The sequence below is a fragment of the Theropithecus gelada genome, chromosome 1 (genome assembly GCF_003255815.1).
Source record: "Theropithecus gelada isolate Dixy chromosome 1, Tgel_1.0, whole genome shotgun sequence".
In the NCBI taxonomy this organism is placed as follows: domain Eukaryota; kingdom Metazoa; phylum Chordata; class Mammalia; order Primates; family Cercopithecidae; genus Theropithecus; species Theropithecus gelada.
In genome coordinates this window covers 221,108,915-221,120,599 of record NC_037668.1, presented here as the reverse complement: position 1 = coordinate 221,120,599, position 11,685 = coordinate 221,108,915, and the positions used below count along the sequence as shown (strand labels likewise).

Genomic DNA, 11,685 nt, shown 5'->3' with positions numbered 1-11,685 from the left:
ATCCCAGCCGCGCCTCCCGGTCTGCCGTTCCGGGCGTCCACCGGCCCGCGTGTCCTGGGAGCGCCGGAGACGGAGAACAGCGGAGAAAAGAGCCCAGGGCTGACTTTCCGGACCGGCGGGCCCGCGGGGAGGACCGGGCGCGGCGACGTGGCTGACCCACAAAGCCCCCGGCCCGGCGGCCAGGCCCAGGCGCGCGCGGAGCTGGGCGGGCCGGGGGTGTCGGATGTCACCCCCAGCGCACACCTCGGCCGGGGGGCGGGGGAGCGAACCACTGAGATGCGAAGACCTCCCCGGTCCTAGAGCGGAGCAGGAAGTGTCCCAGGGGAGGGAGCCGGAGGGCTCCGGCCTTTCCTTTCCTCGGCGTCCGGCGGGCTCCGGCAGCGGCCAGGCCTGCGCCGCCCGCCAACAGGGACGAGCCGCGGCGGTGAGTGCACCCCGGCTCCCGCGGCCGGCCCCGCCCCGCCCTCCTCGGCCCGCGCCCGGCCTCCGCGGCGCCGCCTCCCGGCCCAGAGCCCAGCGCTCAGGAAGGTGCGGGCGGGGGAGAAAGCAACACCATTGTTTTTCAGGCGCCTCCATTTGCCCCCGAGCCGAGCCGTGGCGTTCCGGATGATCGGGAGACGCGGTCTGGACGGGCCGGGAAAGGAGCCGGGCGCCTGCGGAGACGCCGCCTCAGCGAGTACGCCCGGCCGGGCGGGCCGGGAGGATGAGGACGGCTGCCCTGGACTTCCGCCGCCACAGGAGGGCTTTCGGCCGGACGCCGGGAGGGAGCTCCGGGCTGTGAGGTGAGGAGCCCCGGAGCCGGCGAGACGGGAGACCGAGGGCGCGGAGGGCGCGCTCCCCTTTCCCTGGCCCGCAGCGACCTTCTCCTTCCCCTTCTGCCGATCCGGCTCGGTCCCTCCTCCGCGAACGGCTGGGAGCTCGCTCCGCCCCTGCGGGGCCCTCCTCCGCCTCGCTCACGTTAGTTCATTCATCAGGCGTCTCCTCCGAGCCTCCGACGCGCCAGGTGCCGCCGTGACAAAGACGGACGCGGCCGTCTGGTTGGAGACGATCCGAGTGGCAGCCCGGGTGGGCGCCGGTGCTCGGGGGGGCGGACCTGAGTAGTCCTGGGCGCTGCAGGTGTGTGATGGGCGCCGCAGGGGGCCGCCGAGCGGGGCGGAGATGCCGGAGCCGCCCTGGAAGGGAATCCGGTGGTGGGGAGCCCTGTAAAGCGTCCAGCCCGACGCCTCCACGGCCCCCATATGCGTTTCTGTATGTGTTGTTACTTTGGAAAGCAAGGAGATTCAGAGCAGTGGGTGTTTCTGGAACCACTGAGTTGTTTCGTAGCTTTTCTGGCATCACTTGTCTTCCTGTGAAATGGGAGTGAGGCCCGAGTCCCCCTTGTGAGCTGTTGGAGGTTAAGGCGCGGCCACGCTGGACAACCTCCTGCAGATGGAGGAGTGGCAGGCACTGCCGGTCCTAAGGATCACAGAGGCCTGATGGCAGAGAAGGGCACTGTGAGTGTCCCCATGTGCCCTTTCACGGGTCAGTGTTCTAGAGTGGGAGTCATGAACACCAGCCGGGTATACTGGTTGCTGGTCTCTTTTGCCACCCTGTATGTGTCGGCTAGTTGTCTGCACACCAGCGGGGAGGTGTAGGGACCCCTGAGGCCCACCTTGAGGGTGTGGCAGCTGCAGTATCCAGGGGTTCTTTAAGGGCTGAGCTGTGCCGTGACGAACCCACTCTTCTGTCCTGGCCGAGGAACGGCTTTCGCGGGTGTGCCGTTGCCTTGAATGTGGTTTGAAGAGGTCAAGGATAGACAAGAGGGTGGAGGCGAGGTTGAACGTCAGGCAAGAGTTGGCAGAAGGTTCATAGGAAACCACTGATATTTCTAAATGCAGTGTTATTTGTCCCTCGTGGACTGCATGTGGCTGTCTCATGTGATGTTCCCTGTGTCTGGGTGTTTTCCCCTGCCTCCCGTTGCAGACTCTGTTGGGCAAAGCTGATTCTGGCTGGGTTGTCCCTCCAGCACTGAGCACCATCAGCCCTCTGCCACCAGCAGGATGGATTTTCCATTCCTGGATGTGCTTGAAGGCTCATCCGATGCATGTCTGTCTTTGTCTTTCCAGCTCTATTTGTAAAGGTCTTGAGAACAAGAACAGAGACTTCGGCTCCGGAGCTTCAATATAGTGGCCTGCTTGGCCTGCCCATCTCGGGTCTCTCCAGGAGGACCCAGCCACTTAAGGTACCAGAGAGTCTTGATTACATCTGCATGTGGCGCTGTTGGTTTCCTGGGATGCTCAAAACACCAGTGTCACGTTGTAATGCCACCACTTTCTCCCAGATTTCCTGCCTTGTTCATCCAGTCACCCGCTTATGGGAATCCACACGTAATGGTACTGATGGGGGGCGGGTATCTTTCTGTCTGTTTCATTCTGTGTGTAAAGACCAGCCACACCGACACTCCCTACCTTTCCCAGGGCTTCTCCAAAGGGCTGGTCTCTGAGGGCATTGACAGTTTCCTTGTCACTGTCCCCCAGAAATGACCACAGGAGACCAGAACACTGAAGCCAGTGATTTCTGTTTGGAAATAGGGTCGTCTTCTGCTGCTGACCCCCATCAAATCCCATCATGCCCACAGCCCTGTGCCCCCGAGTCTTGGCTCCGAAGGAAAGTGAGGAGCCCAGGAAAATGAGGAGCCCACCTGGAGAGAACCCTAGCCCCCAAGGGGAGCTTCCCAGTCCCGAGTCCTCTCGGCGCCTCTTCCGCCGTTTCCGCTACCAGGAGGCGGCGGGCCCCCGGGAGGCCCTGCAACGCCTCTGGGACCTGTGCCGGGGCTGGCTGCGGCCTGAGAGGCACACCAAGGAGCAGATTCTGGAGCTGCTGGTGCTAGAGCAGTTCCTGGCCATCCTGCCCCGGGAGATCCAGAGTTGGGTGCGGGCGCAGGAGCCTGAGAGCGGAGAGCAGGCTGTGGCTGCAGTGGAGGCACTGGAACGGGAGCCCGGGAGACCCTGGCAGTGGGTGAGTAGAAGGGGTGGGGCTGGGACGGGTAGAGATCTGGTGCTTAGACACTTTGACTAGGCCATGCATGCACTGGCCGGGGAATGAGGAATTCCACTGAGAGCCGTGTATTTTGCTTAGGACCAGACTAGAGTTTCCTAAGAAAGCCAGTTTTACTCCCTGAAGCCTCTAATTTGGGCATGATGGTGTCATGCCCCTTTACGGCCCAGTCCAAGGCCTAAGTGGAGCCTTTGGTGGGCAGCTGTGGAGTGGATGGTCACCAGGCCCAGGGAGAGATGGGACCCCTTCGCCTAGCTCTGAAAAGCTCTCTCTGGAATTGCAGCTCAAGCACTGTGAAGACCCTGTGGTGATTGATGATGGGGACAGCCCTCTGGACCAGGAGCAGGAGCAGCTGCCGGTCGAGCCCCACAGCGACCTTGCAAAGAGCCAGGATGCCCAGCCCATAGCCCTGGCACAGTGCCTGGGGCTCCCAAGCAGAGCACCAAGCCAGCTCAGCGGGGATCCAGGTATGCAGCCCGGGGAGTAGCAGGGGTGATCTGGGGGAGCGCACACCGCACACCGCACACTGCACACTGGGGTGGTTTTTAAGCTGATGGCTTTTGCGTCAGCACTTTTCTCCTGTCCCCTGAGGGGCTATGAGCTGTTATCAGGGTCTGAGTCCCTTCCTGGAGCAATTAAACGAGAATCTCATCAGGATGTTTGTTCTCTTCATGGTTCTAGATCCTCTCAGAGCTAACTCTTCTGTAAGTGGGTGTCACTGAGGTGGTGCCCTCTCATCTCTTTGAGGGTGCATCTTTGCAGGATTTGTCAGTTTGATGACAGCTAGGGCCTGCTGCATGAATGGAGCATGGCCATCTCTTGTCTCTTGGAACCTCTGTTTCTTTGGCTAAACAATTCCTATCTACAGGAGCATTGTGATTCTACAAAGAGATATAAAAATACTTTGGAGAACAGAGGATGGTATCTAGTGTGTGGGACCAGAACATCAGCTAGACATGGTTTGAGTATGTGTATGAAGTACATGGTTGCTACAGAAAAGTAGTTTTGTCGTCAGATAAACTTAGATTTGAATCTTCTGGGTATGACATGAGGCATGCTTCTAAACTCCGAAAGCCTCAGTTTCTTCCTCTGTCCAACAGAGATAGTAATTACCTTTTTTGGGGTTTTTGGACGATTAAATGAGATACAACCTATAAAAGGCTGAGCACAAAGCCTGAGATGCCCAAAACTTTTTTTTTTTTTTTTTTTTGAGACGGAGTCTCGCTCTGTCACCCAGGCTGGAGTGCAGTGGCGCAATCTCGGCTCACTGCAACCACCACCTTCCAGGTTCATGCAGTTCTCTCGCCTTAGCCTCCCAGTTAGCTGGGTTATAGGCACTTGCCACCACGCCTGGCTGATTTTTATATTTTTAGTAGAGACGGGATTTCGCCATGTTGGCCAGGCTGGTCTCGAACTCCTGACCTCAGGTGATCTGCCTGCCTCGGCCTCCCAAAGTGCTGGGATTACAGGCGTGAGCCACCGCGCCTGGCCGCCCAAAACTTTTAAGTACATATCATGGGAAACCAGTACTCTTGGGTTGAAGGAAGTCTGGCACGTGGGTTCCTCTGGGTGGACTTTCCACAGTGCTCTGTAGGTACAGTGGAAAGAGAGTGTCTAGGGGGCCAGGGGGGCTTTCTTAGGACTCTGGGTGGACTTGCCCCAGTGCTGTACAGGTACAATGGAAAGAAAGTGTCTGGGGGGCCAGGGGGCGTTCTTATGATTTACAGAAGTTGTGTTGGCCTTATGATAAGCTTTTCAGTAATAAAACCAAAATGCCTATTAAATTTCTCTGTGTGGAAAAACTATAGTGACTTCTGTACAAATCATACAAACTCTTCAGCATTTTCTTGCTCGTAAGTCAAGATCGGTGTGTCGTTTGCTGCCATAACAAAGTACCAGAGTGGGTGGCTTATGTAACAGAAATGTATTCTCTCACAGTTCAGGAGGCTGGTGTGTTGTTTGCTGCCATAACAAAGTACCACAGAGTGGATGGCTTATGTAACAGAAATATATTCTCTCACAGTTCAGGAGGCTGGAAGTCTGAAGTCAAAGTATCAGCAGCCTTGGGTTCTTCTGAAGCCTCTCTCCTTGGCTCTAGACGTGCCTAATGTTAACACTAAGAGAAGTTTGCAGATAGGCATTTAGAAGGAGCTAGGGGCTGAGCGCAGTGGCTCACGCCTGTAATCCCAACACTTTGGGAGGCTGAGGCGGGCGGATCACCTGAGGTCAGGAGTTTGAGACCAGCCTGGCCAAGATGGTGAAACCCCATCTCTACTAAAAATACAAAATTAGCTGTGTGTGGTGGTGGGTGCCTGTAATTCCAGCTTTTCGGGAGACTGAGGCAGGAGAATCACTTGAACCTAGGAGGCGGAGATTGCAGTGAGCTGAGATTACGCCATTGCATTCCAGCCTGGGTAAAAACAGTGAAACTCCGTCTCAAAACAAAAACAAAACAAAACAAAAAGAAGGAGCTGGGAGGGGAAGTCTCTTATGCCACTGGCTCTCCTTGGGACCTGTAAAAACCTATGAATATCTGGCCCTGAAAGCTGACAACAAGCTTTGTGCCAGGACTCTTGGTGACGGGCAGTTTTCTTTCAGGGAGAGGAAGAGGAAGATGTTTACACTAAGAGAAGTTTGCAGAGCGAGTGTAACAGACACCTTCTCTCTCTGGGTCTCTTACATGGTCTTTCCTTTGTGTGTGTCTGTGCTTTATCTCCTCTTCTTGTAAGTACACCAGTCCTATTGGATTAGGGCCCACCCGTATGACCTGATTTTATCTTAATGACCTCTTTAAAGACCCTGTCTCCAAATACAGTCGCCTTCTGGGGTACCTAAGGATTAGGGCTTCAACATAGGAATTTGAGAGGAGCATAACTTAGCCCGTAACAACAGGCATAAGGGAAGCAGCCAGTCACCCACATAATGCACGTGCAAGTAGCTTGGGTTATGCAGGAGGTGGGGGGCTGTGAGAGGCCTTGTAGTGGGGTCTGGGAAGGCACGCAGGAGGAGGGGAAGAGTTTCAGGAACTACAGCAGCCTGTGCAGTTGCTTCTTGATAAAGTTCTGAGATAAGCCAGCAGCCACAGATGGGGTTTAGGAAAACAGGGCCAGCTCTCCCATTTCCATGAGCAATAATCAATAGGCAAAGTAGGTGTGACAAGAGTTAGCAGTCAGGAAAACCTTAACTATTAGGACAATTTATCATTGGAATGCACTACCCGTCATAGCTGTATAGTTCCTCATCTTGAAGATCTTCCCCACAACCTAGGTTCTGTGTAGGGTCTGCAGCTCTCCAAAGTGATTCTCGAAAGGGTCCATGTATTCATTTATCGGGGCCAAAGGTAGGGTGGGGCTACATATTCATATATATATCTGGGATAGCTACATATCCCAGAAGGTGGCAGGTGTGAGGAAACAGAACTAAAATACCACCTGCTAGCCAGGCACAGTGGCTCACGCCTATAGTTCCAGCTACTCGGGGCTGAAGCAGAAGCATCGCTTGAGGCCAGGAGTTTGAGACCAGCCTGAGCAACATAGTGAGAACCCACCTCTAAAAAATAAAACATCCCCTCTGGGAGATGTTGGTCAAAGAGTCGAAGTTTCCATTAGATAAGATGAATAAATTCTGGAGATCTATGGTACAGCATGGTGATATTGATTAAAAATAATGCATCTTATACTTGAAAATTGCTAAGAAAGTAAGAAATGTTCTCATCACAAAAATGTATGAGGTGTAGATTTGTTAATTAGCTTAATCATTTCACAATGTATAGTTATCACATTGTACAGTTTTCATACATACAATTTTTGTCAATTATACCTTAATAAAACTGGGAGGTAAAAGTTAAATAAAGATGAAGATAGAAACTTAAAATAGAACATACACACACAAAAATACCACCTCCTCAAATCTACACCCATCCAGCCTGAGCTTCCCTTCAGACACAGTGAAAAGGCTGCCTTCCACTGAGACCCCTAGAATGGCACTGCCATCTGTGTGGGCTCCTGACCCCATCCTTTGTTCCACATAGCCACTCTTGCAGCTGCTGTTTCCTGTAGGCTTTGTGTCCCAGCTCTGAAAGGCCAGGGACACTGACCTCTGGGGTTTGCTTTGATAGTGACTTAACATATGACCTGGGGTTAACCAATAGACTGTAGCACAGCTCTCCCAAGTCTTAATCTGAGAAAAGAGTACCGTTGGAAACACAGAGCTCATTTTTACATGGCTGCCCTGCTGGCAGGGAATGTAGCTCATGGCAGAAGCCTCAACAAGGGGTAGTTTCCAATTTCAGGAGACAAGAGTGGCAGAGTCCCTGATAGCCCAAAATAAGGCTGGTGAGATGGTCCCAAAGCCACACTTTACATTTTGTATGAGGGTCTTTAGGGCACTGTGTCAAATGCTCTTTCAGGAGTACCTACGGTGGTAACAGTTTTTCTTCTTTGTTTAATTTCTGTTTTCAGATTGACAAAAAATTGTATGTATTTACGGTGAACAGTGTGAGGTTTTGATATCTATACACACTGTGAGTGATTAAATCAAGCTGATTAGCTGGGCATGGTGGCACACCTGTAGTCCCAGCTACTCAGGGGGCTGAGGTGGGAGGATCCCTTGAGCTCAGGAGTTCTGTTCCAGCCTGGGCAACATAGTGAGACCAGTCTCTTAAAAAAAAGTCAAGCTAATTAATATAATGCATTACCTCATACACCTCTCCTTTTTCTGCGTGTGGTGAAAATACTTCAGATCTACCCTCTTCGCAATTTTCAAGCACCCAGTACGTTGTTACTGCCTATAGTCACCATGTTATGCAATAGGACTCCTGAGCTTACTCCTCTCATGTCACTGAAATTTTGTACCCTTTGACCAGTGTCTCCCCAGTCCCCCATTCCCTAGCCTCTGGTAACCAGCATTCTACTCTCTGCTTCTATGAGTTCAACTTTTTAGAGTCCACATTTTTTTTTTTTTTTTTTTTTTTGAGACGGAGTCTCGCTCTGTCGCCCGGGCTGGAGTGCAGTGGCCGGATCTCAGCTCACTGCAAGCTCCGCCTCCCAGGTTTACGCCATTCTCCTGCCTCAGCCTCCCAAGTAACTGGGACTACAGGCGCCCGCCATCTCGCCCGGCTAGTTTTTTGTATTTTTTAGTAGAGACGGGGTTTCACCATGTTAGCCAGGATGGTCTCGATCTTCTGACCTCGTGATCCACCCATCTCGGCCTCCCAAAGTGCTGGGATTACAGGCTTGAGCCACCGCGCCCGGCCTAGAGTCCACATTTAAGTGAGAACATGGAGTATTTCTCTTTTTGTGTCTGGCTTATTGCTCATAGCATGTCTTTCAAGTTCATCCATGTCATCACAAATGACAGGATTTTCCTTCTTTGTTATGGAGTTCCACAGTAATTCTGATCGCCAATAGCCCTTACTTTTTTTTTTTCATTTGAGATAGAGCCATGTTCTGTCGCCCAGGCTGGAATGCAGTGGTGTAGCTGTGGCTCACTGCAGCCTCAATCTCTCAGGCTCAAGCAATCCTTCTGTTCCAGCTTACCAGTTTTTTTATTTTTAGTAGAGATGAGGTCTTACTGTGTTGCCCAGACTGGTCTTGAACTCCCGAGCTTAAGCAGTCCTCCCACTTTGGCTTCCCAAAGAGCTAGGATTAGAGGCATGAGTCACCACATCCAGACCCTAACAGTTCTTATAGATTCCTCAACTCTACGGCTTTTTCTTTTTCTTCTTCTATTTTTTTTTTCTCTTTTTCTTTTTAAGAGACAAATACTCTCTGTGTTGTCCATACTGGTCTGGAACTCGTGGGCTCAAGTGATTCTCCCACCTTAGTCCCCAGAATAGGAATAGCTGAGATTACAGGCTTGTACCACCACACATGGCTGAACTCCATGGAGTTTTAACCTTTATTTTCCCATAGTTTGGGTAACAATGCTGAGGTCCAGGGACCTACCCGAGGTGAAAGAGTTCATTTAATTGACCGTGTCATCATGAACCCAGGCACTCTCTGTTATAGCCCCCCTTGTTATATCTGGAAACAAAGTCGCAGCAATCTTTGTGGTTTACAGAGTGCTTTTCATGTGCAGCATTTTGTAATCCTCATTTTACAGGTAGGAACAGAGACTGGGGTTTTATGAAAAGCACCGTGAAACAGCTCCCTGTTGGTGCCTCTCTTGCTACCAAAATGGAAGTGAAGAGCCATGGGAAGCTCAGAAGGTATCAGCACCAGGCCTGGCCCTGGTGCCCTTTGGGACACCATTTTCTGATCTCTTTCAGTTCTGCAAGATGCTTTCCTTCTTCAGGAAGAGAATGTGCGGGACACACAGCAGGTGACCACCCTCCAGCTACCCCCGGTGAGTGGTTTCTACAGGAGTCCTTGATAATCCCGCATTTGCCTCTATAGGCTACAGGGCAGCTTTCCTAGGGCCCCAGCCAGCTTTCTGACTGCCACACAGGATGTTCAGTCCAGGCCCAGAAAAGCTAAAATAGGCAGAGCGTGAGCTTAAGAGACTCCCCATTTCTCCTCCTGCCCTATGGTCCCAGCCGCCGCTCACTGGGTTGACTGTCATCAGGCCACCTTCAGGAAGCTTTGTGCAGACGATAGCAGGAAACAAAGGCCCATGAGTCCCCACTGATGGGCCTCTCAGCGTGTCTAAGTTCCCCTCTTGTGAAAAAGGAGCTCTCTCTGCTCTTTCATTTTACAGAGAATTTTTCAATTTAATAATCATCGCAGCAATGGTTATATTTTAGAAATGTTAGGAAGTGGAGGGAAGAAAGCACAGATAATTTCAGTCCTGTCACAGATCTATATGGTGAGTCATTCCAGAATTTCCTCGAATGTTCTCGTTCGTGTTTTTGTATAAGACTTGCTTACTTGGGCGCTCTGAGGAGTCAGAGTCAGGGCTGGGGGCTGGTCCAGCAGGTGATCTTACTCACCTCTCTCTAGCCCAGTTGCTGCCTTTGACCATGTTTTCTGGCCGTGTCTCCTTCACTTTCCCTCCTAATACTTTCCACTGGCTGGCATGAGATTTAGTTATGACAGCATCATCCCCTCCCATGGGAACAGGAGGTGTGGCTCCTGTTTTTGTTTAGTTGCTCCTTACCCAACAGAAAACTGAAAAACAGTAGACACACTATTATCATATCTCAGCAGAATGTCAGAAACTGAGCAGTTTGCTTTCTGCACAGTTCATTTGCCATGACTTTATTATATTTTTATTTTTAGAGACAGGGTCTTGCCTTGTCACTCAGGTTTCAATGCTGTGGCACAGTTGCAGCTCACCGCAACCTCAAACTCCTGAGCTCAAGCCATCCTCCCACCTCGGTCTCCTGAGCAGCTGGGACTACAGATGCATGCCACTACACCCAGCTAAGTTTTGTATTTTCTTGTAGAGACAGGGTCTCACTATGTTGCCCAGGCTGGTCTCGAACTCCTGACCTCAAGTGATCCTCCTGCCTCAGCCTCCCAAAGTGTTGGGATTACCGGCATGAGCCACTGTGCGCAGCCGACATGGCTTCAAACTTGGAGAAGGGAGGGCTAGGGATGGGAAGGAGTGAGCCAGGTTACCCAGTTGGGGGCATCTCCATAACTTGCTTTTGCCCCACCAAAGCTGTGACACACGCCCGTTTACCCTGATGCTCAACACATACATGTCAGCATTTGCTACATACTGTGACCATTCTCAAACATGAAGGAGGTAAAACCAGTATTTCTTATTAAAAGTTGCGTCTTTAACCAGTATAACGCACAAGGGGATGCGGTTCATTCGGTACCTATTGAGGTTGGTCTTCATCTTTCAATTCTTGCAGTCCCTGGTAAATGCCGTAGCGAGCACAGTACAGAGATTTCGATAAGTCAGTGTTGTTTTGTTACTCTGATAGTTTCTTCCCAGTGCACTAAAGGTTGCCATCGTGATGATCTTGTTTATAAGTGTTTTTTTAATTTCTATTTTTAATTGTGGTAATATACACATAGCATAACATTTTCCATCTTAACTGTTTTTCAGTATGCAGTTCAGTGGTGTTAAGTACATTTACATTGTTGTACACCCAATCTGTAGAACTTTTTCATCTTCCCAAACCGAAATTCCCTATATGTTAAATAATAACTCCCCATTTACCCTTTCCTTAGTTCCTGGCAACCTCCATTCTACTTTCAGTCCCTACTAATTTGACTATAAATACCTGATATAAGTGGAATTGTACACTATTTGCCTTTTCGTGACTGGTTTATTTCACTCAGCATACTGTCCTCAAGGTTCATCAATGTCGTAATGTGTGTCGGAATTCCCTTCCGTTTTTTTTTTTTTTTCCTGAGACAGAGTCTTGCTCTGTCACCCAGGCTGGAGTGCAAGTGGCTCGATCTCGGCTCACTGCAATTTCCGCATTCCGGGTTCAAGCAATTCTCCTTCCTCAGCTTCCCGAGTAGCTGGGATTACAGGTACCCACCACCATGCTTGGCTAATTTTTGTATTCTTAGTAGAGACAGGGTTTCACCATGTTAGTCAGGCTGGTCTCGAACTCTTGACCTCGTGATCCACCCACCTCGGCCTCCCAAAGTGCTGGGATTACAGGCATGAGCCACTGCACCCGACCATGAATTCCCTTCCTTTTTAAGGCTGAATAATACTCCCATGTGTGTATGTATCACATTGTTG

The 11,685-nt window shown here is 51.1% G+C and overlaps 1 protein-coding gene across 2 annotated transcripts in view; it reads left to right on the top strand.

Moving 5' to 3' along the window:
• The first annotated feature begins 272 nt into the window (after window positions 1–272).
• Window positions 273–11,685, top strand: part of ZNF496 (zinc finger protein 496) — a 33,134-nt gene continuing 21,721 nt past the window's right edge. The window contains exons 1-7 of one of the 2 annotated variants that reach the window (XM_025358101.1): window positions 273–424; window positions 567–782; window positions 2,106–2,221; window positions 2,571–2,997; window positions 3,320–3,503; window positions 9,305–9,381; window positions 9,733–9,840. In XM_025358101.1, coding sequence (XP_025213886.1) covers window positions 2,608–2,997; window positions 3,320–3,503; window positions 9,305–9,381; window positions 9,733–9,840 — 759 coding nt within the window. In that variant the 5' untranslated portion in view covers window positions 273–424; window positions 567–782; window positions 2,106–2,221; window positions 2,571–2,607. The remainder of the gene's footprint in view (window positions 425–566; window positions 783–2,105; window positions 2,222–2,570; window positions 2,998–3,319; window positions 3,504–9,304; window positions 9,382–9,732; window positions 9,841–11,685) is intronic. The other variant, XM_025358109.1, reaches the window with a different exon arrangement.